This window comes from Cavia porcellus, unplaced genomic scaffold (genome assembly GCF_034190915.1).
Source record: "Cavia porcellus strain 051 isolate PalLab524CR breed Dunkin Hartley unplaced genomic scaffold, mCavPor4.1 scaffold_8, whole genome shotgun sequence".
In the NCBI taxonomy this organism is placed as follows: domain Eukaryota; kingdom Metazoa; phylum Chordata; class Mammalia; order Rodentia; family Caviidae; genus Cavia; species Cavia porcellus.
In genome coordinates, this window is record NW_026947491.1 from 26,636,577 (window position 1) to 26,663,951 (window position 27,375).

At 41.8% G+C, this 27,375-nt stretch overlaps 1 protein-coding gene across 6 annotated transcripts in view; it reads right to left on the bottom strand.

Moving 5' to 3' along the window:
- The window catches only part of Ipo8 (importin 8), a 120,589-nt gene that overhangs the window by 24,951 nt on the left and 68,263 nt on the right, over positions 1-27,375 (bottom strand). For all 6 annotated transcript variants that reach the window (XM_063254492.1, XM_003466785.5, XM_013149330.2 and 3 more), the window contains 5 exons: positions 20,071-20,291; positions 17,644-17,849; positions 15,466-15,666; positions 13,042-13,158; positions 11,695-11,745 (listed from right to left, as the gene is read on the bottom strand). In XM_063254492.1, the coding sequence (XP_063110562.1) occupies positions 11,695-11,745; positions 13,042-13,158; positions 15,466-15,666; positions 17,644-17,849; positions 20,071-20,291 (796 nt within the window). The remainder of the gene's footprint in view (positions 1-11,694; positions 11,746-13,041; positions 13,159-15,465; positions 15,667-17,643; positions 17,850-20,070; positions 20,292-27,375) is intronic.

Sequence of the window (27,375 nt, forward strand, 5' to 3'; positions counted from 1 at the left end):
AATAATGAAGGTGTTTTCTTAGAGTACAACAGTTAGCCCATAAGATTAATAGTTCAGGTAAAATTGATTAAATTGGGGACAAATGGGGAAGTGAGTCACATAGATAGCAGGCATTCTTAGGGAGCAGTGACTCTTCCCTAGGGGATTGGAATGGTGACCCCTGGCTTCCTCAGGGTGGTAGGAAGTTATTTAGACTATCAGTCCTTAGGCTATGGATGAATTTGCTTGATCTTTTTCTTGAAGCTTGGCCCACAGCAGGAGGTGTCTGTCTTCCCCAGAGTTGCAAGGTATCTGGGCTTCTGCACTGGTTCCTTAGAGGACCTAGCCCTATCTCACTGCTTATAGTGTTTCTAAGTAACTCAGTTGCCTGTAACAGGACGAGTCTTTATACATCTTTTTAAAAGAGATATAGGAGAATGCATTAGAGGTAGGTACAGGACACTGCAGGTACTTAGCTGAGTGATGCTCCATACTGTTGGAAACTGGAGATCCCCTACATGTTTTGAGTGGTGTAAGTCTATGGAAGTTAATAATCTTGCTGGGTGGGAGAAGATGGCCGACTTATCAAGCAAGCATTCAGGGGTGAAGAGGACATTTGCAAGTGAAAGGGACTGGGCAGACCACTCTGCAGCTGAAAGGGACTTTCCCAGGTATCCAGTTTGAGATAAGGAATAAAAGGAAATAAAACTGATTTTGTGTCTTAAAGCTGTAGTGTTTCATAAAGGCACATTTTTAAAATCTTTATTCCCTTATCTCCTTTCTTACCTAGTTTTATTTCTTCTGTCCCCATTTCCCCTCTGTGAGACCTCAGTCCTTCATTCTTTTTTTTTTTTTGGAAACAGGGTCTCTCTATGCAGCTCAGGCAGACCTTGAGCTCACTTTGTAGCCCAGGCTAGTCTTGAACTCGAGATGATTCTCCTGCTTCATCCTCCCGAATGCTGGGTGAAAGAGTTTTGGCCCAGACAGGACACAGTAGCTGGAAAAGCCTCAGGTGGAACCAAGGAGCTCCTATCTTCCACCCCCTAGGAATTTACCTCTGGCGCCAAAATTATACCAATGGGCTACTTGTGCATCCCTAATGCCCCCCAACCTTTTAAGCTACATGTATGCCCCCACTCCATGTGTTCCACGGAGAGATCATCGACCTCAGGGGGAGATGCCGCGCCCCAGGAGGTCGGAGGTGTCTTTCCCCGCATTCTCAAAATAAAGGTCATTTTATTTCATACTTATCTTTTCAGCCACCGACAGCCCCCCACAGTTCTATCACTGGGATTATAGGCATGGGCCACCACGCCCAGCTCAGTCCCTCATTCTTAAAGGAGTGCAGAAGACTGATGGTCTGTCTTCAGTGACTGCTTCAGGCTGAGGACAGATGTAGGCTCTGTTATGGGGTGCTCCAGAAATTGACCCATAGGACACTGAGATTCTAGAAACAAGTGAGGTTTATTAAAACGGCAGTGGTCTGTCAGCCTAGGCTATACTATAGAAACTTCTACTACTGGCTGACTGGCTGGTGCTGATTCCTTCTTTTTTTTGGTACCAGGAATTGAACTCACAACCTTGCACTTGCCGGGCAGGCACTTACACCACTGAGCTAAATCCCCAACCCTGTTCTCTTTTCTCATATACCCGTGTATGAGTTCACTAGGTCAGGGATGACCATGGCTACCACCTTCTTACTGATAGAACTGTGGGGGGAAGGAGGAGGAGGATGACCAGCGGCAGCTGAAAAGATAAGAAGTATAAAATATAAATGACCTTTATTTTGGGAATGCGGGGAGAGACACCCCCGACCCCCTGGGGCGTGGCATCTCCACCCCAGGGCCTGCGATCTCTCCGTGGTGGAACACGTGGAGTGAGGCACATAAGTAGCCTCGGTCTGGGGCAGAACCCAAGGGGGAATTAGGGATGTACAGGTAGCCCATTGGTCTTAGTTTGGCGCCAGAGGCAATTCCTAAGGGGTGTGGGGGAGATAGGAGCTTCCTGGCTTTACCAGCTACAGTATCCAACCGGGCCAAAACCCTTTCATTTACAGCACTGTCATTGCTTTGGAATGTTACGAGACTTTTTTGCACATCTGGTTAATTGACACACAGAATGTGGGCACTGGGCAGTTTGGTTACCTTGAGATAAAACCTGTTTGTTTCCTTTTCATAGTTTTTACAGCCAATTAAGTGAGAAGAGGAAGCCTTTTGGGGATTTGACCAAAGCTCGCTCACTGCTTGAATTCTAACTGCTAACTAAGCATCTAAACTAAAATCTATAGGCCATAAAACAAATGAGGTTTTTAAGACTAGTATTTGGGGGGTTCTAAAGAGAAAATGGGGCAGAGAGCAGAAAGCAAATAGTGGTGGCGCTTACAAATACCCTCGCAGTCCGACCCAGCCAGGGACAGAAAGTCTCCTCCTGGCTGATGTAAAGGTGGCAAAGGAAAATTGGGGTTTATCTTTTGAAGAACCATCATCTTTCAATAGTCTGAAAGAGGCATGGACCATGAGATACTAGCCAACAGCAGTGAATCCCTGCAATGGACAAGAATTCCAAAGCAAGGTGTCTCAGCCAGGAAAACAAGGACTTTCTCACACCAGCTCATTTAGGGGAACTGGGATGCTTGCCAGTCCTTGGAGCCATGGCAAACCCTGATGTTTTGCTGATCTGTGAATGCAGACCTCACAACACAGAGGACACATCTGTGGAGTTATCAGGAATGTACATGTGACATTCAGTGTTGATAATGACACAAATTCCACCATGAGCCCTTTGGTTTTGTAAAATGGCTTTTCTCGTCATCTTTACTTCTGAATTTAATAATGAGATACATCTTCGTGTATAGTGAGTAAGAGATTCAGTGTATCACATTATATCCTCAGGTCCTAACCAAGTAATGAAGACAGCAGCCAGATGATGAAGATGATTATGCCAAGGGAAAACTGACTTGGTCCACCAATGCCTCAGGACTGAAAGGGTACTAGCCGACCTATGGTTCCAACCTGGCACCCTTGGACACTTGGGCACCCTAATGTACATCTCCCTACCCATCCTGAAGGCACAAGTTTGTACCACAGGGCCACTGGGTATTACTTGGTGCTGCCCATCTTCCCCCAGCTCTTGCCTACAGCCAGTAGCAAACAAGTCAGCATCTCAATGGTGTGATTATAACCATGGGTAGGAATCCACCCTACATTCTGAGTGGCATTGCTCCACTTATGATAAGTATGGGTTCTTTGTTCCAACAAAGGAATGCTAACTGGCAGAGTTGCCCCTGCTATATAGTTAGCCAAGCATTTGTTTAATATTACCGTTACTCTTCATAATTTTGTTTGTATTTTTGCCTTTGGATGTTTAAGTCCAAGTCAAAGTGAGACCTATGTTAAGCAAAATTAATCACATTCTCTATGTATATTTCAAAGTCAGTTCAGGCTCCTTAGACATTACCTTTGGGGCCTTGGGCAGAGCCTCCTGGCTCTTTCAGTTTTTCCTCTCCCAATCGTGTCATCTGCCAGGAAGGGTCATGGCCTTCATTAGACTACATGGCTTCCTTTGGAACCGCAGGGACATTCCCCTTTGGTCACCTTCTTTTGAGCGTAGTGGATACTGGCTGACTTCAGTCCTCAGGGTCCTTCAGCCTCTCTGATGTAGAGAAGTCTCTGCATGTCCTGGATCCCTCTTGACCATGGAGGGCCCGTGCCAAAATATTGGCTGTCTGCTTGGCCCAGCTGCCTTTCTAGCTTTGGTCTCCGAGCTTAGCTGAACACCAGTATTGAAGTGGGAATGGGGACTTAACTGTTACAATTCCATCTGGAAATCAAGCACTTTGAAATATAAAGCACAGTCAGAGAACTGCTATATATTTTTCCATCATGACTATCTTAGAAGTCAACATTTTGTAGAATGTTAACAAAGGTTTACTAGGAAAATTTTAAATCAAGAGTAAACAGCACGTTAGTGGAACAATTAGGGTTGGTACAGTACTAGAACCACTAGATCTTTTGTCTTTAAAAATATAAGTAAATTCCCATATTAATATAAAATACCTTTTTAGCTAGTCACTCTTTTTCAATTACAAAATATTAAATGACATAAAGGAATGGTTACCTAAGTTTGTTAACTTTTAATAGAGTGCCAGTTAAGTAGATCATGCTTGTTTATAGCCGCACTTTACAGGTTATTAATACTTAATCTCTAATCATTATACTGACATTGCCCCGCCTGTGTAAGGCACAGGCACACCTAACTACCATCACATGATTATATAACAATCACATAAATATAAATCTGAAAATGCCCATCATCATGACAACTACAGTTGGAGACCATCAGTATAAGATGTCTTTCTCAAATCCTGCATTTAAAAAGACCTATACATTTCATTGGAGAAAACAAAATGTATTTAATATACCATGAGGTTAGCAGTAATTAGCATCACAGCTATATAGAAATCTTTACATATATTTACTTAGTTTTTATTCCGAAGGCTAAATTTAGATTCCTTTAACAAGTTCATAGTGTGTAACTATAGCATCAAGAATTAAAGGACATCTTTAGATTTATACACATTATCCAATATACAAGTGTATCTCATTTATACAATAATTAAAATGCTCATTTCATCAAAGCTAGCAGATACAGATCAAGCTTTAAATAGCAGGACCAAATTTAAAGAGATGGCAAAAAAATTATTTTATACTTAATTACTAGTTATATACTGTATAAAACAGAGCACTTATTAGTTATTTGTATATATTAAACTTACACAGTTTTGGGGTATTTGTTTGTGGCAGGGTCTCACTATGCAATTTAGGTTGGTCTTGAACTCACTGTGTACCCCAGGCTGGCCTCAAACTCACAGTAATCCTCCTGTCTCAGCCTCCTGAGTGCTGAAATTACAGGTGTGTGCTACCACAACCAGATTAAATTTATGTGGGCATAACTCCATATACATATAACTTTAAAACTTACACTCACAGCATATCTTGTTTTCAGCAGGGAATATATGTGTGTGTATAGTTTCAGATACAGTCTCAGATATATATAGGGTGTGTTATAAACTAAGATAATAGTAGTTCATAAATTGATTATTGAAAACACTTTACAAGCCAATACTTAAACAACTGTCAACATTTTTTTTTTTTTTTCAGTACCGGGGATCGAACTCATGACCTCATGCTTGCCAGGCAGGCACTTATGCCACTGAGCTAAATCCCTGGCCCTAACCTTCAACTTTTAAAACTCAATTTTTTTACTTTTTATTTTTACTTTTTTGACACTGTGGATAAACTCATAGCCTCAGACTTGCCAGGCAGGTGCTTATGCCACTGAGCTAAATTCTCGTATCTTAAATTGGTCCCAAGTTCATAAACTCAATTTTTTAAGTAACCAAAAGCCTAACAATGAAAATCACAAGGAACTATCTTAGTAAAATGTAGAACTTTTGTCTTTTAATTTAAGCAAGAACATTTTAAGAAAACCTGAGTGCTTTAGACCTAGAAAGTTTAACCTTTTAATTATAGCCAAATGAAGTATTTCCTAGCCAGCTTTGGATGACACATGAAAACCAAACTATAGCACTGAGCACTTTAAGCTATACATATCGTCTTTTTTTCTTTTTCTTTCTTTTTTTTTTTTTTTTTTTTTTTTTTTTTTTTTTTTTTGAGATAGGGTCTCACTGTGTAGTCTTAGGCTGCTTTGAACTCACAGCGATCCTCATTCCTCAGCCTCCCAAGTGCTGGGATAACAAGTGTGTGCCACCACACTCGGCCATACATATTATCTGTTTTGTTTTTTATCTTTTTTTTTTTTTTTTTTTTTTGGTCTTTTTCGTTTTTATCGGTACCAGGGATCGAACTCACGACTGCCTGCTTGCAAGGCGCTTCTGCTGCTGAGCTAAATCCCCAGCCCCTATCTTTTTTTTTTTATTGGTACCAGGTATCAAACTCATGACCACACACTTGCAAGGCAGGCGCATATGCTGCAGAGCTAAATCCCCAGCCTCCATACATATTATCTTTAACCGAGGAAAAACTCTGAAACTGATGTACGAAAATAATAATAGACACTACATTTATAAACAACCAGATGGAAATATGTTACCCACTTTAAAGATATCTTTATTCTTAGCTTGTTAACTCTCTATTAAGCCATGCGAAAAGATATTTGGGCTATATCATGAGTGCTACTTATCCATATGCCAACTAAAATAGCAGATTCACTTGAAAACTGACACACAGAGACACAACACAGCAACCCAATCATACATAACCTTTATGCGATACAACCATCCTTTATTTGTAAGCCACTCTGAATACCTTTTCTGTTAACACTATATAGTCTCAGTAAGACTGAGAAGGTGAGAGAAGAGCTTTGAGATTTTGTCTTTTTACTAATTTACCTTTGGAAAAAATAATCAGCTTTTTAAAATCTTGTATCTTTAGTTGGTCCCAAGTTCATAAAATATAACAAAGGTGATGTTTTGGATGCAGACATTGAGTTAGGAATCATATAAGGTTTACTACATGCCTTTAAAGTCTCTTTTGTGTACTTCTGGAAAGAGATAAAGACCAGAAAAAGAAAACACGGCAACCAGGGTCATGCCACAGGCAAACCCCAAATGGGTGTCAGGCTGCATGAGGGGCCTGTTCCAACCAGAGTCACACTGCAGATGCACCCCAACTCTGGGTCATTCCACATATAAGGCCACCCCATTTCCCAGCATGTAACTGCCTGGAGCGGTTGCTGTGTGTGTACGTGTGTGTGTGTGTGTGTGTGTGTGTGTGACAGTGAGTGTGCATGCATGCACATATTTTGCTTCATGAACCAGAACAGCCTCTTTGTTCCTGGTACATTGCTATTATCAGGGAATCAAGAAAAGAAGTTGTACACAACAGCAGAACTTTACTAAAAAAATCTACCCCAAAGCTCTGTGTCTCTGAGGACCCGTAAACACGAGAGGACCTCAGTTTCTTAGAAATCTAGAGATTTTAGCTAAGTAAGAAGGAAAGCAGAAGTCAGCGCACTTCTCCCCCACCCCCAACACCACCCCCCAGCACCACCCCCCTGCCCTGGCCCATATGTGGCAGAACACACCAGGCTCCTCTCTCCTCCCCATTCTTCCTAACATCCTAGCATCAGAGTAGGGAAACATTAGAGGGTCTGTGTTCTCTGACAGGTGAAATCCCAAGTGGGACAAGCACAAATAGGGCACTGAGGCTTCACTTGTAAGACACTCTGAAGGTGAGAGAGAAAAAGCCACCACTGGTCTCCTTCTCAGTCTTGAGTTCAAGAGTTTCATCAAATCCCATAGAGAGCATCAGCTGTCACTTGAGCAACCACTTGAATCTGCACAGCTTAGGACATGTTCCCAGCCAGAAAGGAAAGCCATGACATCAGATGGACTGAACTTTTGCCCTTGGGGTGGAGGGGAGACTAGAAAGCATGGTATAGAGAAACTCTCTCAGACTAAATATGCTAGGTCCCCACAGATGCACATGCTTTGGAGATGCCTCCTGCAGTGTGACCTGGAGGCCAGTTCTCTCCAGTCTCAGGATTGAATTGCCCATGCCAGCTGCATGAGAAACTGCTCCAGACACTGGAGAGGGGCTTCATCCTTACTGTGTGACTCCCTGGGTAGGCAACATTTCAGGTCCCATCTAACCCAGGGATGGGCCATGGTGCCAAGCTACAGGAACCCCTAGTGAGGCGGCTACCTTTGGTGGGTGCTTTCTGAAATTTCCTTCTATTGTGAGAACAGGCAATGACAGTGAGTTGGGATGTGGGAGCAAGGGTGTCAGTTCTGAGATTTAGAGATACTAGAACATTGCCAGAGATGGTTGTGGCTTCCACAGAGCTAACACACAAAGAAGGAAAGACCTGGAATATGTTCTAAAGATAGCATCAGTGAAATGTGGTGCTTGGATGTGCAGAGTGAAGCAGTGATATCACTGGGATGGACAAACTCAGAAATTAAATAGAAAGGATGGGGAGTTAAGAGAAAGGGCTGCTATGTCATAGAACTAAAGGAAACTACCTTGAATGCCTCAGCGCATGAAGACCGCACTGTACATAGTAAGAGGAAGCAGACCCACAGTGACCCCCGCACCCTTCTCTTGCAGTGAAGGCCTCCCCAGGAGTCCACTGTCTCTAGGTCTTGCAGCCCATGATGTGCTTCTCAACTCCAAACTCTTTGGCAGAGCCTCAGACTCAATTACCCATTTGTTCATTCTATTAACCATGTTGGCCACCAGTGCAAGGCATTATGAGTACCACAAACATGTCTACAAAACACCTTGTAAGTCTGTAACACAGTCAAGTCTGTACCGAGGACAAGAACAATTCAAGGCAAAACAAAACAGTGGTGAGAAAAGGGGGAAATTCTAGCTCCTGGCATGCTCTGGGAGAGCATGAGACTCTGGGAGGAGGTGAGACTGGAGGAATCAGACTGCAGGGAAATCAGCAAGAAGGGGCAGCTGCAGGAAGGGTCCAGGAAAACCTGACTGCAGAGAGAGAGTACTGTCCTCACTTGCTTGCAGCAGAAGTGTGCGCTGGGACAAGAGCCACCGTGGAGAGGCTCCCGTCCCTCAGGCACTCCCTTCAATCTGTGGGAGCTCCTCCGGGAGTCTGCTCCTGCTCAGTAAGTTCCAGGCCCTGTGGGAAGTCTCAAGGCCCCTCTAGTGGGGAAATTGCTTTCTCAGCGGGGTGGCCTCTATGTGGGCCACTTTTCACCCTGGGGAATGGACATGTACTCCCCTTCCCTGAGGTCAAAGCCTGCACCCCTTCCCCACCACACAGCCATTTCCCTCCTCCACCAGCAGGTCGGGCTGGCCGCCTTGCCACCAGTGACACTGCTGCTCCGTGCAATCAGCCATGCAATCAGCCATGATTGCAGTGCTTCTTTTCAAGTGTGGTCCAGCCACGAAGGACAGACCATCCTCTGGTTCTGCAGCCTCCATCAACAGTAGACTGCTCAAGATGTTCCTCGCCGGGTCAGCATTAGCAGCATACATTCAACCCGGTGGGGAGTGGAGGAAGGTCACCATGGAAGGTGTGCCTGGATTTGACAGACGAATCACATGTGCAAGTGTGTGTACATGTGTAGATGGAAGGGGTCCTTAACACATGGCCAAGCGTCCTTTGATTTCTTCCATGGATTTATTATAGTTTTCAGTCTCCTCTATAGAAAACTGTGTGATACTTAATTCTACTACTTAATGGGCAATTTAAAGATTTTTTTTTTCTTTTTCTGAGACAAGGTCTCACTTTGTAGCTTAGGCCTTGAACTCACTCAGTTAACCCAGGATGGCCTTAAACTCACAGTGATCCTTCCTGTCTCAGCTTCCCAAGTGCTAGGAGTCCAGGTGAGTGCTGCCATGCCCATGAAATAACTGTTTTCTACCTCAGAAACTGTCACTGCTTTAAAATGCACTGACTCAGGTTGGCCTACATACTTCAGGGGTGGGGCTGAAGGCTCTTACTTACTGTCACCCAGGGACGTATCAGGAATCAAAAGGCTAGAGTCTTCCCGGCCCATCCTGGCCACTCCTCTTACTTGTAGCCATTACACAATGGCTCCATTTTAGTCGCCATTCCCCTTCTTGCCATGTGCTGCTGTGGTTGAGTGACCTGTGCTTTCCCCAAGCTTCCATCGGGAGGCCCTGGGCAATGAATGGGTCAAGGCTTTTGACCACTCCCCAGTTCTGCAGTTCCTGTGAGCTCATATGAAAACCTGTGGCCTCCCAGATGAAGCCACCTTGCTCACCAGGCCAGCAGTCACCACCCGCCGAAGCTACCTCTGCCCCTGAGAGAATGCTCCACAAGGAGAGACCACAATCCTGGGGTCAGTTCGCATTTTATTTTACAGTACATTCATGTAAGTTCCTGCATTTCCAAGGTAACCAGATCGCATTTGGGTTAGCACTGCTGGTAACAAAATCATACAACTACCCTGGCTTAAAAACAAGATAAAATGATGCACATTAATACTTTTTTCCCTTTAATACTGCAGAAGACAATACATCACAAAATAAAGCTCTAAAACCACATGCCTTGTACAATCCAGTGTGAAGGCATTGTCTTTACCTTAAAAGTAAACCATGTGGGATACGAGAGTTCCGAGACCTTCCAAGACACCCCTGCCGTCTTCCCCTGGCAGGGGTGGTGACAGGCGCTCAGCTCCACCGCCCAGATAACTGGGGGGACAGTGGACGCTCTTTAACTCCCAAATCATGGCTGTTTGGGCTACTTCTATATGAATTAAATAACCTAAAATTTTAAACACTTAATGTGAATAAGGGATGGTAACAGGAGAAGCACCCGGGGAAAACTTCTCCCAGTCTCAGATGGGAAATTTGACTTGCAGACATTCCACAAAAAAAAAAAAAAAGGAATTATCACACCTTGTGACATGCTAAGTTTTTAAGGTACACTTCATTGAACCGAATGAAAACACAGCATTCCATGTTCCAGTCTTGAATAATTCAGAAAAACCTCCCATCTGCAATATTCTCTGTAGATCATTTTAAATCAAGAATGAAGATGACCAACATACTCAATGCTTAGAAAACTTAAGAAGCCAATGAGCTATAATGACTAAAACAAATTAGGCAGGAAAATTTTCAGATGTGTGAGAAAACAGAAAAGTAGATTTGTTTGGCTCTTTTGTTAAATTAAAAATGCCATTATAAAATGCTTTGGACCCTGGCCCAACACAGCTGGAATGGTGAGTCACTGAAGACGGGAGCCCCGTTCAGAAGACACATGGTGCCTGCTACTAGAAGCGCAGAAGGTGCTTTGAGTACAAGGATAAAATCACTGCACAGGTGCAAGTCACAATCCCCTCAGACGTGGTGCTAACACCAGCGACCAGCAAGGCCCTGCCACATGCTGCTGAGCAACTGCCACCTCCCGCAATTACCACTGCCAGGCTAGAAAGGAAACTGATACAGGACTTTGCCAATTCCAAAAGAAACACCACCCCTGTCAAGGTAGAAAACTATGGAGGGAGGGGAAATAAGACACTTCTTTTCTTTTGAAAGCCACAGAACATATGAAAAACCACAGCCAGTGCATATTTTACAACTCCTGAAGACAGTGTCCTGCCGCAGGGCAGTGGGCAGGTGGGTGCAGGTAGCAGGGGTGGTTTTGAAACCAGCGTGACCTGCAGCTAACTGCCTAACAGTAAATTTCACAGAGTAAAATGCAGAATAAGTCAACATGTAACCAAGGTTTACATTATATCTAGAAATACGTTTTATGCTTTAAAAAATTGCAATGCACTCCAAAAAATGTTTCTGATAATTCATGTACAACAGAAGGCACTGTTATCCGCATAAATCTATTGATTCTGCATGGCAAAAACCTGAGACGTGCAAGTTGATCCAATCCTCTAAAAACCGCCGGGGCTTTCAGCCTGTGGAACAGATGGCTGTCCTTTCAACGCAATGATTCTGTTCTTCCCCACAGTCCTGTGTTACAGTAGCTGCTGAAAACACAGCACTCAGGGTGAGAAGGGGCCTCAGGGAACGGAGTGCTATGGGGTGCCAGGCAGTAACTGGTGTGGCAGGAGGCCCTGAAAAGCAATACTCAGCTCCACCCCTGCCCTCACACCCTGTGGAATCACACACATCGGTGACCGTGGTCAGCTGATGTTCTCACTTCAGTTGTTGCTGGACACAGTTCCAAAGTTAAATGCAGAGAGAATACCTTTGTTTTCAAATGTGAAGCCACCCTGCTGCTCAATCTTCTTCTTTGCCTCTAGTATTTAAAACAAAAACAAACAAACAAATCAAAAAACAGAAGAGAATTTTAAGATGACAAACTTGGAAATAATCTGACAGCCAGATTCTTTATATAGCAGGGGTGGCCCCAGCACACATGCTACAGCCAGCTGTGCATCACCAAAAGCTCTGACAGATTCACCATCACTGTCACACACTTAAGACTTGTGAAGAAACACAGTCCCTGGTAATAGTCACTCTGCCAGAGTTAATGTTAGCCTTTAAGAGATCCACGTCAATATGGAATTTTTTATTATCACAGAAAAGCTGCTTCAAATGAGTGAAATAAAACAAGTCTCAATGCTGGCTGTCTCTATGGACAAAAGGGTACTCAAACACCTCACAGACAATCTGAATACCTGAATCTCTGTGAAAGAACCAGTGCGCTATAAACTCTAGATGCACTGTTCATGTGTCCTACTAACATTTTTTTGTGAAATCTTTTCCATTGGTAACCTAGGAGTGACTAGAATAATCTCAATATAAAAGAATTCATCCAATTTAAGACTGGAAAATAATAGTTATCAGCACATAAATCCCAACAAATAGAGATGGAGAACCTGATTCAGCACCTAAATGTCCTCCAAAGATCCCACGTTAAAGGTGTGGTCACCAGGTTATGGAGGTCTCAGGAGGCCAGTGCGAGGAGGAGGAGGAAGAGCCCAGTCCCTGTGGCTGTCTCTTGAAGGGCACACTGGGATGCCAGCCCCTATCCCCTTCTCCTCTGCTCTCCAGTGGCCTCGAGGGAAGCAGCTTTCCTGTACCACATGCTCCTGCTGTGAAGCGCTGCCTCGTCACAGAACCAGATCCAGGAGGGCCACGGAACAGGCACTAAAGCGTCGAGCCAAAAATGCCTGCTTCCCCTTATAAGCTGACTTTCTCAGGTATTTTGTCACTACAACAGAAAGCTGGCATGATTTCATTGCTAGAAGTACAAGCTCCTTATAAGAATTAATGAAGCACAGGTTTTTGCAGAGCTCAGGAATTATGATGGATGGTTAAAAAACAACTATTCAACAATGACAATTCTTCCTTATCATGAGGACTGGTCTCTAAAATTTTCTTGTTTATTTTTTGAGATAAGATCTCACAATGGCCCTGAACTTGCAAAGACTGTCCTGCCTCAACCTTCTGAGTGCTGGGATTACAGGCATGTGCCACCACATCCCGCCTTTAACAATAAAAAAATACTATTTGGATGCCACCTGGCACATCAAAGGCTAACCCCCAGCACTGTGCCACATGCACGCCACTGTGGAGGTGACCAACTGACCTGCCACTGTCCTTCGGTGCTCTGCCAATGCGTACACCTCCTGCAGCATCCTCTTCTGGTCGTCACTCAGTGGGGCCGTCAGCTGCTGGTACCAGGCAGCATCTCGACTCTGCACAGCTGTGGTTCAGGATGCAGGAGGTGGAGGCAGAAAGGAGAGAATGCAGAGCCAATTACTACCTCACAGAGCACAGGTGGCACAGTCAAAGCCTGGGAGCCCGAGTGGCGCAGGGTCACTTCTGAGCCCCTGCTGAGCTCTGCTGCAGGTAGTCTCCACCGCCTCTACCTTCTGTCTCCCTGAGGCCTGACCTGGGGAACACCTGGAGGACTGCACTAACCTCTTCCTGGGGAACTCACATGCTGCAGCTTCAGCATGGCTTCCACAGCAAGACTCCAATCCATACCTTCAGGCTGAGCCTTCCCTTAACCTACTGGGCCTTTCCATTTCAGCAGCTCACCTCAAACACAACACAACTAAAAGCCAATTTAACATTTTCATTCCAAGCCCGCCTCATGTCTCCATTTCTATCACTATTTCTATTAGTTTCCCAGGTAACCACTGTGAGCCCTTAGCACCTTTAGTAGGTGCAATAGTGCACACCTGTAATCACAGCACTCTGGGAGGCTGAGGCAGAAAGATGGAAAATGTGAGCCCAGCCTGGAAACGGAGCAACTTAGCAAGACCCTGTCTCAAAGTTAAAAGTTAAAAAAAAGGGCTGGGGAGTATGGCTCAGTACGAAGGCCAATACTTAAAAAAATAAATCACCACCTAAACACTTTGACTCACTGACCATGCCTATCCTCTTCTTTGCATAAAATTCTACCCTCCACCCCCCAACCATTCTTTCTGTTTAGAATAAATGCTGCCTAAACAAGCATCCTACCACTGAACTTAACAACTGTGTAATACTGGGTCCCTACATTCAGATCGCACACGCACACACGCACCTGGCTCATTTGCACATCACCTGACAAATCCTCGGAAGCAAACTACAGAGTCCAGGTCAGAACCTTGCAGAACACACTCAGCAACACTCCACAGCAAGGCAGAGGCCACTGCAGGCCTCTGTTCTTCTTACACAGGGCTCCTTCCCTACGTGGTAGCCTGTGTGTCCCAGCACAAAGATGCCACTGAAGCACCATGCAAGCGCACTTTTACCGTGTTGTGCCTAGCCCAGGGCTGCATCCCCAGGGGTTAGGATGGTACTGGGTCCAGAAACATGCCTGGGAGCACCCTGATCTCCTCCTCGGCATTGACACTTCTTTCGCTGTCCTTGTATGGCGGTACTAGTCCCTGAGTTCTCTACCTTCAGTTCCTGCTAACTTTCAATCAAAGCCCTGAGGCATTTCACCCCATTAATGGTATTTGCAGTAATACTGAATACAGCATTGTCATTGTTACACGGATACTGCCTTGTTGTAAAAATATCTTACCTAAAAAAGGCTCACTTTGTTCAAAACACAAATAATAAACATTAGTGGGATTTTTCTCATTATGACTAATAATTTTCTAAATATCTTCATTGGCTCATCACTATTCTGTAAAGTTTCTATTTAAATCTCCCATTTGTGTAGTAGTTTACTAGTGTATCCAAATGTAGAAGAGATTTGAATAGTGCATATCTTGTATATCTTTTGAGACAGGGATTTGCTATGCAGTTCAGGCTGGCCTTAAACTCACTTTATAGCCCAGGCTGGCACCGAATTTTCAGTGATTCTGCTGCCTCAGCCTCCTGAATGCTGAGATTATAGGTATGTGCACATTTTAAGACAAATATTTTCTTCCAGTTTTTAAATGAGTCACATGTGTGTGTGTATAAAATTTTGTCTTTTTGACAGGATTTTGCTATGTAGTTCAAGCTGGCCTTGAACTCAGAGCAATCCTTCTGCCTCAGCCTGCCAAGTGCCCAGATTACAGGCATGTGTCACCCATGCCCAGCTAGTCCTTTATATTTATGGTGTCTTTTGCTCTATAAAATTGGTAAATTGCTGAAGTAGAGAGTGGCTCTAAGGCAAGTGGCTCTTTCATTCCCATGGGGATTGTAGGTGAGTGAATTACTAATTCTAATTACTAATTACTAATAGGTGTGTGACCACAAGCCTTAAGTAAAATGTGCCTAAAGTATCTCGCTGTGGCCATGCCTGCCCATTTATGCCAAGAGGATGGACAGTATCTGTAGATACTTCTGAAATTCTTCTGCGAGGATAAGCTACAAGCTCACCCTGCCACAACTTTAGGACAACAAAAGCTGCTGAGACTGGCTGATGAATGTTTCATTACATTCATCTGTCATTTTGCATGTTTAGACATTTTTGTAATAAAAATGCATTTTTAAAAGAGTCTGGACCAGTTTTTGAGCAGATCCCAAAATGACCTCTATCATAAAAAAGTTTACAAAAAATATCTCAAGATACATAGAGACATACTCAGCAGAGCCTGTGTAAAAAACTGATATTCGTCCACACTGTCGTCAAGGTCAAGTGGTGTGCTGAACCCCTCCAGAGCAGTCTCCTCCAGCACTTCTTCATCCCAGTCATCGTCCTCTTCCTCTTCCTCGCCTTTCCTGGTATTTGACTGCATGGCTTGAGCATTCGCATTTGTCTCCTCCTCATCACTGGATATCTCTTCTGGAAATCCATTAATCATTTAAAAGGAATCAAACACATAAGGACATAACATTCCATAAAAAAAATTACAAAATATTCTGGAAATGGAAATTTTACCACATAATCTTACCTGGCATTATAAAAAAACCAACTTTCTTATAGTTTGCCAAATTGAAAATGTCTTCATCCCCTTTGAAAATCATTTCCCTAAACTTATGGTCAGCTGAGCATTACTGTTATGCGATAGCTGTCCCATTAATATAACAATACTATTTAATTGCAGATTTCCCATAATTTCTTTGTCAAAAAAGACAAAATGATTGTTTAGTCTGTGCACATCTTAAATAACAATGACCACTCACTGTGAATTAAGGTCTCTTAATTAAGTAGATTATGAATTATTCAGAAATGCTCAAGTGAGGTCAATTTTTCACAGAAATAAAAATATAAAAATGTAAAGAAAAATAAAGTAGCTACACGTGGCTTAGAAAAGCAAAAAACCAAATTACACATCACCTATCTTCAATACTAATCTGCTCAGTTAGATGTGCCTTGTAGCTGGAAGAGTCTGTAGTCAGAAAGCAGTAAATACAGAATAAATATCAACCAAAGAAGAAAAACCTGGAGCAAATCCAAAGTGGGCAATATTAATCTAAAACTGTCCTATAAAACATGCTATACTGAAACCTCTGGATTAAACACAGGTAGCCTTATGGGTAAGGCAAGAAACCACAGTCTTGGACAAAATGTGTGCGGAAAAAAAACATATCAAAGGTATAATTACAAAGGTAACAAGAAATAATACTTGCCAGGTAGTTATTCTACACTTTAGTGGAAAATTTAACAGGCCAGAATGGGGGCATGACTCGAAATTTCTCTTTCTGGCCATTAGTTTGAAACTAATAGTTGGGAAAGCAAGAAATTAGAGAACATAACATAGAGAAAAAAGAATTCTACAATTACTGATACATGCTTAGTCCCCTCCACGTAACTAAAAGAAACATCTGGAAAGAAGTATTACTTCAAAAGACCTTCTTTGAATTCAGAAAAACAAATCAGAAGGTGCTTTACATTGGGAGGAGAAAGGCCATTTAACTCCCTTGTACAGGAATAAGCTGCCAATTAGGTGAAGGCTTTTAAATCTATACTTGCGGGGCTGGGGATTTAGCTCAGTGGCATAAGCACCTGCCTTGCAAGCAGGCAGTCGTGAGTTTGATCCCTGGTACCGATAAAAAAATGAAAAAGACAAAAAAAAAATCTATACTTGCTCAAGTCATAGACTTTAGCATAAAAAAGGTATTTCTACGTTTCTCTAGAATAATTTTGATCTTTCTTGGCAAAGAAAGAGAGAGACAGAGACAGAGAGAGACAGAGAGAATTGTTTTTAAAAGAAGAGCAAAAAGAGGTGGGACTCCCTGGTCCTGAGCGTGAAGCTCATCAGTAAATAAAATAATGGTCTGACAGGCTTGGCACTAACAATCTCTCAATTGAGCAAGTCATCTTTATGTGCTTTCCTCTGCATTTATATTTAAAGCACTTAGAATTTTTGAAGATCAAGCACGTAAGTACCTTTCTGTTTCTTAAAATCAGACAATCTCTACCAATCCATTGCCCTGACACTTCTGTTTTTAGTGGTTCATATAATTCAAGGCTTCTGCCTTAAATCTATTAGCACAAACAAGAAAATGAAACAGTAGGTTCCTAATCTACAGTCAAGACCATTTGTTTCCATTACAAACATATTTCTCTATCTATAACGATATCCATTAGGCTCTACTTAAAAATCAGAGCAGTTTTAAGTGTCGAGCTACAAAGAGCTAAATTGATGCCACTTGAGAGAACCAATTATAGGTAATCAAACCCACGATATCTATTACATGTACAGACCAATGAATGTAAATCTCCTTAATGATTCCAAACAATCTAAAATTCAGAGAAAATGTAAGCTTAATTCAAAATCAACTCCAACATGCATTGTAATTGGAAAACTTTATTTACCATTTTCTTCCATATCAGCTTTCTCTACTTTTGAACGATCTTCTCGGTTTACCAGTTGTCTAGTAGCACAGACCTGCTTTAGGCCAAGGAAAAGGAAAAGAATTGAGGGAACAATCTGTCCTACCACAGCTTCTACTGCAGGAGGGCGGTTTTGTAATTCCAGAAGGATACTCAGTCCTATTATACACATCTTTCGGTCATGATGCCTGCAAATTGTGAAGAAAAAAATGTAGACATGAAAAATGCAATAAAAGACAACCTTCAGGGAAACTATAAAAACACCCAAAGTACATTCTAAAATCCATCAGATTTATAAATAGCCCCAACTTTGTACTGTATAAAGTGCTATACAAATCAAATTTTATAAACCAATTATTACCATCAAAGACCTATGAGAAGTCATAATTATGATAATGAATCTTGCTGTAATATCAATTTGTGATATGCAAAGTCTTCAAGTGTTGGCATAAAAACTGTTGTTAAAGCAGAAACACCTGCAATTGACAGTGCAAAATTCCTATACAATGGGAAAAAATGAAGTTCCCCAGACTCTCCACCATGAGACTGGTCTTAAAGGTTTCTTGGTACACGTACTCTACACTAACCCAAGTGCCAAAAGTGTGTTCACAAACCTTGCATCTACTGTGCTGATCTTAGTGGCTGTGAGTAAGCCTATCAGCAACCCTGGCTACAGCACCACATAAGGAGAATTCAATTCTGACGGAAAACTGACCAATTCTACATTAGACATTTTTCTATGAAGTGCTTCTTAAAAGTGTTATAAGCTAAAGATATTAAAGGACTACTATATTAGTATGATACTCTTAAAAAACTTGCCATGATTTATTTAAAATCAGACTGGAACAAATTGATAAGTGTATCATGAGCTACCTCAATATTCATGTTGTTTATTTAAGTCACAATGCCCAAGCAGTATATGACATGACCTGTACTTGACCGGAAGGTTTTTTCACATCTATGCCACAGCTAAGAAAGACAGTGCGATCTCTCTCTGAAAAACTGCTTGCAAATACTGAAAAACACATATGAATACCTATACAACTGCATGAACAAATCTGTACTCGCCAAATCTTTGTGGGAGATAACTTTTACCATAATTTCTTTTTGAAGTATGCTCTCCCCTTCAAGGTTTTAACAACGTATCTTAATATAGCTTTTATCTAGATGGTCCCCAAAGCCTCATGTGGCCACAGGTGGGGCTGTTCACCAGTGGCTGGATCTAGGGCAGTGTGGGTGAGCCTTTCAGAGCTTTTAATGGTAACAGTACAATAAACCTTTCCTCCTTAACTATGGTGTCAAGTATTTTGCCTCAGCAACAAGAAGAGTAACTAAGACAATCAGTATCCTAAAAAGCAGACAGAATAGGACATACACAGCATCTTGTAAGTATATTCACCCAATTCTACATTACCAGCCTAATCTGGACCTCGGCCATCTCCCAATCACACAGCAGCATGCTAGCCGCTACTGGATGTCTACTCCTCTCAGCAAACGGTCTTCAGCGATACATTATAAAACTTAAAAAGAGCACTAATTATCTCCAAGTACTTCAAACAGATTACATGGCACTCTAGCTCAAATTCCAGTACCACACAGTTACTACCATGCTTGCTTCAGCTGGGAGGCGCACAGAACCATGACCTGGGATTCACTTTTCTTACATTTGAGCACTAAGAGTGCTTCCCACAAAGCCAAACTCTCCTACATGGGCAGCACTGGCGCGCCAACGAATACTCCTCCAACTCCACACTTGAGAACAGGCACCCTTGAGATATGCAGAGCACACTAACATCTGTGGACACCCAGCACATTGTATCTTTGCCTAACTGGGGTCTTCTTGAGAAATCTCACTCTATTCACAATGTGTAGCCACAGACACTGTTAGTCACAGAATCCAGACATTTAACTCTTATTGCCTAGATATAGTGATACACATAAGTGAAAAGCAAGTGGGTGGAGGCCTTTTAATTTGCCCAGCCTGCATCCTTTTACTAGATTACACTGCTGAAAGTCTGCTTTAAGAACTACATATTAACAGACCATTAAATACATGTCCCTATTCTTTTTGCATATGTACATACTAAAAAGTAAACTTTCCAGAAATAGTAAAGTTGTATAAAATCTAAAAGGCACAACTGTTGAATTTCCTATAATCTTGTTTTGAAGTCCTGTACCACTATCATTGTTTTGTTTTGGTTGGTTTTATTCTGTTGATTTTATTATGTCTAATGGTATGGGCAGCTATTCTGAACCTAGCAAGAGGCATTATGGTAGCCATTGTTGATTTCTTATTATCTTGTTTTGAAGTCCTGTTTTGCTTTCATTGTTTTGTTTTGATTGGCTTTATTCTGTTTCATTTTGTTTGGTTTTATTCTTTAAAACTAAAACTAAATAAATGGCACACACCCAAGAAAATAATCTGTATCATTCATCCACTGATTTACAAACTGTACAGTGATAGGTCCAGGGTTGTGAGGCAGGTGAAGTTGTTCTAAGGTGTGCAGCAGCAGGTCAGGGTTGTAGTACAGGGCAGCAATTGCAACCTGCAGACACATCGTGCGGAGCTCACTTGTTTTGACCCCGCGGGTCAATCTCTCCAGAACGAGTTGGACAAAGAGTGGAATGCACTAAAAGACAAAAGGGAAACAAAAGTCAGCTACACACAGGGAGACCAAGTAATTCACAGAACACTGCCTTCTGGCAGAGTGCCTCAGCAATAAGCAAAGAGTCTTTTTTTTTTTTTCTTTTTTGGTCTTTTTCCTTTTTATCAGTACTGGGAATCGAACTCGCGACTGCCTGCTTGCAAGGCAGGCGTTTATGCTGCTGAGCTAAATCCCCAGCCCACCTAGCAAAGAGTCTTGATGATAATATATGTTTACTTAGTTACTTTGTTTGTAGCAGTTATTTGAAAGATTTATATTACAACAAAACCCAGAGAGAAGAATAAAGAAAAAGCCCTGCCAGGAACTCTTTTTCCTCCAGAGGTGTACACTCAAGACACTAGACCATTGTCCTGCGGAAGCCATACTCAAACAACGGCATGACTCACATGTGGACTTCGCCATTTCCATGGTAAAGGCAAAGTGAGGACAGGGGGATTTTTGACAAATCACATGTGAAATAAATGAATAGAACACAGAATAAGATATATTAAGGCCTCTCTTGCAAAAAAAAAAAAATTCTACTAATATACATGAAAGATGAAAAAGACCAAAAAACGTTGACTCTCACACATTAAAATCATTTAACTTCAATTACAACACTGTATTTATTTCTCACTAGATACAAAGTATTCACAGTTCTGACTGGGTAGTATAACATGTATGCTATAAGCTACATTAAAAATTATCACCCTGGTCCACAGTTAGTTGAGGAGCAACAAAACCACAAGGAAATGTAAACTAAGTCTGAAAAGCTCTTTTTGAGACGTTTTAAAACAGAAGTTTCATTTTAACAAATATTACTACATGCAAAGCCACTAAGAATACAAAGGAATCTTGAAGTCTTAGTAACGCTAAAATTATCCCTTTCTATTAAAACAAAGTCAATTATGAGGATCGGCTGAACAAACTACATGAACCCACTGATGCAGCACTGCGAGGTTGCAAAAGGAATGCAGATCCCTGTTCATACTGTGGCGTGGCCTGCAGGGTGTACTAGCTCATGAAGAGGTAAGATGGGAACTCACGTGCATACTGTGTCTACCCCAAAAGAAGACCTAGCCGGTAAGGAATCAGCCTCAACAACCAGAGCTTAGAAATGCCAGCCCCACACAGCCTGTCCCCACCTCATCTGCCATCACTGTTCTGTGGCTCAGAGGCTGCTCCAGAAAGGCAGGTGAAGCAAGAATGGCTGATTGGACTGCAGTTTTGACCTCTACTTGTCAAGGCTGACTTTTCCAGCCAGGTCTTATTTTCAGGAAAGAAGGTGGGATGCTACTGTTCATCTAACAAGACAAGGAGAGAATGGAAGCCATCTACTATTTTTTAAATGATAGAATGAATTAATAATGGGGAAAATCAAGGGGGAAAGAAGGGTAAGAGATGGAAGCTGGACATCCCTGAATATACTTTGTTTTATAAATTAGACCTTAGGATTGTGTGCACATTCTAGCTATCCATTAATATTTTAAAAAGCAATTTAAAAATTAGGACAAAATGGAGATAATGAATAAGGAATTTTTAGTGACTTTACTTTTCAATTTTTATTAGTACATGTCAGTACATAATAATGACATTCATCATGAGAAATTGGTACTTATACATAACACACCTTAATCCTTTTTACTAAAAGTTTAATTATTTAACAATTTTGGACTGTGATATGCCTGTGGAGTAGACATACTTTATAGTGGAAAAGAGTTTCAAACAGTCTTAAAATGTTCATAATAATCATAGGTGAATAGTATCAATTATTCTGAGACTACATGTATGATATAGAAAGTAATTATGATGAGAACCAAGACTTTTGGAATAATTAATATAAATAAGGATCAATTAGGTTAAGGAAAAACAATATAGTCCTAAATCTGAATTAGAACTTTCTATGCATATTAATGAGTTTTTTAAAAAGTATATATATTTTCCCTGACTCTTCATCATAAAACAATGACCAACCAATGAATAACTGTAGACGTGTATAACCTACACTAATTATTAGAGGGGGCCTTCCACAAGATAATTGGATCACAAGGGCTCTCACCTCATTAATCAGTGGATTAATCCACTGATGGGTTCCTAACTTGACAGCCTTGTTCAAAGGTGACAGGACTGTAAAGGAGGGGAAGACTAGCTGGAGAACTCAGGCCACTGAGGCATGTCAGCAGTTCTCTGTTTAAATGTTTCCGGCAAGGCTTTGGAAATATTTTCTGTATGTAGCTTTCTTTGTTTTGTTTTATGCAGGCCACATATAATTTTTTTTTAATCGGTACCGGGGATTGAACTCATGACCACATGCTTGCAACCAGGTGCTTATGCTGCTGAGCTAAATTCCCAGCCTCCTGGCCACATACAATTTTTATTGCACATTCTTCTGCGCTAGCCCATGGGCCATAGGCTTGCCAAATCCTAGCTTACAAGACAAGTTCTGGATTTCTCTGTACCCCTCTGAATTTGTCTTCCACTACTGAATCCGATTGCTCAGAACCCTCTGCAACCTAATCAGGGGGCTAAATATGTCTACAACCCACTCCAGTCATACTTTTTTACCTGTTCATTTTGTTAACATCAAACTTTCTTTTTACCTCTACTATTATCACTTAAAGTACAACATAATTATACACAGGAAAAAGCAGCTGTGGTAAATTAATGGTCCCCTTGTAACATCCAGGTGAACCGAATCAGCGTGGCACGGGCTGTGGAAGACCCACCTGAGAACTGTTGCCAACAATATAGAAAGAACTGGAGGGGAAGATGGTGTGCTGTTGATTTCCCTGGAGAAGCTTGTCATGTTGGTTTTTCTGACATGAACTCAGTTGTTCTCGTCTTTGGAGGAGCTCAGGTCCTCACTGTCACTGAGGATGCCTGTAACACTCTGTGGGGAGCTCTGCTCTTTACCTTGAGCATCACTTCCTGGCTCCAGTGCAGAACCCTCAGCCCGCTGGCACAGATTCTTCATTCTGCTAGCACAGACTTTCTAGCTTCTATCACTGATCTTTGGGCCTTTCCAGTGCGGATCCTTGACTTGCATGACACATTGTTGTAGGCTCTAGGCCTTTACTGGGAGACATGAAGGGCATTGCCATGGGTTCCAGGTCTTCAGCTGGACTCATGCAGGACACTACAGAAGTATCTAGGCTCTCAGCTGGGATTCTTTGGGTTTCTACTGAGTAGACAGATCACTTGTACTCTTCTACAGTTGACTTTATGGGTATTACAAACTAATACTATAAATTATGTGTCCTGTATTAAATCTGTACCTTTGTAAACCCTGACTACAACTGCAGCCTTTGAAAATATCTGTGTTATGATTTATTTCTAGATGTCCCCCAAGAGCCTCATGTGCTACACAGGGCTTTTGGAAGTGACTGGATTACCCTGGAGCTTCAGCTGGCTTCCTTTTACAAGGTAGGGGCCTGTCTAGAGGAAGCTCACTGAGGTTGTAGCCTGGAAGGTCTTTCCCTGCCTATCCCATATTCTTGGGCTTTCTGGACATCACGATGTGAGCTGCTCTCCTCCCCAGGTCCTTCTGCCATGCCTCTGAGCCTACAAGGACCAAAACTCCTAAAGCAGGAGCTAATTAAACTGCTACTCCTTGAAGCTATGGAGGTGATGTATTTTGGCCCAGTAACAAAGATAGTAAGACAATCTGTAAGACTACAAATTAGGGGGTGGAGTAAAGATAGTGGATAGATAACAGCTGACTACAGAGGCTCCCTGAGATAATCAACTTAGAATTCAACATAATACAGCATGGGGAGCCCCAAACAGAGGGAGATGAATTCTCTCATCCCAAGAAGAAACTAAGGTGAGAAGAATCAATCAAACATACAGTCCCGGTGTTATTATTAGAACAGCTAAAGGTTCAGTGCTCCCACCGCAGCGGCCACTTGCCGAGCCATCTGAGGTCCCACCGCTTCGACTCACTGGAGGCGCAGTCACACTGAGGTTGGGGGTCAGCCAGCCAAATAGAGAGCTGAGCTGGCAGGGAGCCTGCATTGACCTGTGGTGAGTGACGAGAGTGGAGCCATTCCACAGAAAGGGAGGCTCCAGCAGAGGACATTCTGGGACCCCGCAGGAATGGCAAGTGCAAGGGGCAGCAGTGACTTCAGTCAGGTGTTCCCTTTCCGAGGGATTGGTGGAATGAGCTAGGCCAGGGGCATGCAACCTGGCTGAGATCCAATAGTTTATCCAAAATCAATTCCCTATGGCGGCAGCGCACACTAACCACACTAATGCAGTGAAGCCTCAGAAATTTGAACGATCCGGAGGGGAGGCAGTACACAGTAATACAGTGCAGGCCTCAGCCACTTGACTGATCCGAAGGGGAGGGGCGAGAATATGCTGCCCCTGTCTGCAACCTATTAGCGCACTGCAATGGGAAGGTTCACCTAGCCAGCTTGCTTCAGAAGAATTGTAACCAACAAAGAAAGACACTGGGGCCTCCTGGAAGAAACAAAAAAGATGGGAAGAGGAAGCAACAACAAAAAGTCCCCAGGTCCCAACCCTGAGAACACTGAGCCAGGACAGGTAAATACAAAGGAGAATGAGAACAGCAAACATGCAGTATCAAACACAGCACCAGTGGACATAAAGAGATATCTTTGGAACCTCATAGACGAGTTCAAAAGTGAAATATTTAGCCAAGTAAAACAAGATATGAGAAGATTAATAAAAGAGATACTAAGCACCCCTCAAGCAGACACAGACGGAAGGGAGGAACTAAACAAAGGAGAGAACCATTTGCTGAAGAATATAAACAAAATATACTATACATGAAACAGATTCCAAGAGATTACCAGGAAATTAAAAACTCTATGGAAAGATGGCAAATCTGCTTGATAGACTATCCAAACTGGAGAACAGTTTTGCAATGTGGGATTATGAAAGGAAAAACTTTTTAAAAATAACAAGGAAACAAGCAGTAACAATACAAGGCTAGAAGACGACAAGAGGATCTATAACTTGAGAATAAAGAATGTGAATGAAGAAGCAGGGGTACAAACAAAGGAACTACAAAGGCTATTCACAGAAATAACTATGGAAAACTTCCCAAACATAGGACAAGGAAATGATATTCTGATGTATGAGGCATACAGAACTCCAGCCACCTACAACCAAAACAGAGCTACACCCAGGCATATAATAATCAAGATCCCAGAAATCCAATATAACAACAGAATATTAAAAGCTGTTAGAGACAAAAAACAGGTAACCTATAAGGGAAGGCCCATCAGAATCACGGCAGACTTCTCAACACAAACCATCAAGTCAAGAAGAGCCTGGAGCAAAATATTTCAAGCCCTGAAAGAAAATAACCTCCAACCCAGATCGATATACCCTGATAAACTGTCTATAGAAATTAATGGAGAAACAGATGCTTCCAAGACAAAGAGGAACTTGGAAAATTCACAAACACCTATCCAACTATACAGAGAATACTGCAGGGCATTCTAGAGAGAGAGAAAAATGGCATTCCAGGAACAGTGGTAGAGAAGCCTCAATGAATGGAGCAGAAAACAGAATGAAGAAGATAAGCAGACAACTGATGGCAAAAAAAGAGCATAACAGAAATGAGGCAGAGAAGATTAGTTATAATCTCTAATATAGATGGCCTTGATACACTAAAAAAAAAACTGAGCCACACATGGAGTAGATCAGGAGGCAGGGTCCACCGAGATGCTATTTATAGGAAGTATAATTAACATGAAAAAGAGTACATGGACTGAAAATCAAGTATGAGAAAACAATGCTCTATGTGACAGAGAACCAGAGAGTAATAGGGGCAACTAGACCAGTATTTGTGGATAGGTTGGAAAGACAGGCTTTAACAGGTAAAAGAATACAATTAGAGATCGAGTCCAGGAGAGAGAAGGTTCAGAAACACTTAGGTAAATAGCAAGTTTCCCCCCTCAATTTAAAACCAAGGGTCTTGGTGAGACCCAAAAATGCACAGTGTACCCTGGGGAAGTGAAAGGGAAGGGAGAGTCTTAAAAAAGATGGCAGAAGACATTGTTCATAGTGTATCAGGGTTTAAAACCCACATTACTCGCACCACTCTGCTTAGATTTTATTCTGTCCCAGTTTGTCTACTTGCATTAGATTTGAGGGCATAGACAGCTATCCCCAAAACATCAGGATATAGCACAGTAATCATCTTTAATTTCCTATTATCTTAATCTACAGCCCTGTATGACTTATACTGTTTTATCATGATTGATCTTAGTTAAATCTGGTTTGTTCGACTGCTATTTGGTATTGACAGATTTTATTCAAAACTGATATGATTGATAGTACCAAGTCTGATACACTGAAGATGACAAGACTACGTTACACATTCTGGTTTGACAACTGTCTACTTTTCAAGTTTTATACTATATACAAAGTTCTGTTATTAATACTGTTATGTACTGATATATTCAATTATACTATGTCTGATGATACAGCCAATTCTATTGAAGATACCAAGAGACAACACAGGAACTACGGTAGAACTCCTTATATGTCTTTTTCGTTTCATGTGTTTATAGGAATATGTTTTGTTTTGTCTAGCTTTGTTTGATTTCTCCCTCTAATATAGAAAGGATAAAAATACATGTTAAGACTCTAGTAGAATCTATAAACAGTTTATGAGAACTGATCTTATGACACGTGATGAAATGAACAGATACTCTGAAGAAAAAGAGACACTAAAGTATCCAGTGCTAATCCTGGAAGGGTCATAATGTGAAACCCAGGAATAGTATTCTTCTTTGTTCAGAGTGACAGGAGACTGCTTGGGTTTGTTCAATCTCAACATTATTGAATATATGGATAACTGCATGTATGTTAAAGTGTATAGGATTGATAACCATATTGCTAACTTTTTGTTGGATAGGTGACAGAACTGGTTGCAGTCTCACTCTTTGAATCCCTACTTTATATGCTCCACTTTAGTATCTTCAATAACTATTTGTAAGAGGACAATTTGTAATCATCAACTAGTGATTTCTGTTTATTTTTTTCTTTGAAAGCATGTATTATTTCTACCCATTTTCCGTTTTGTTTAGTCTTT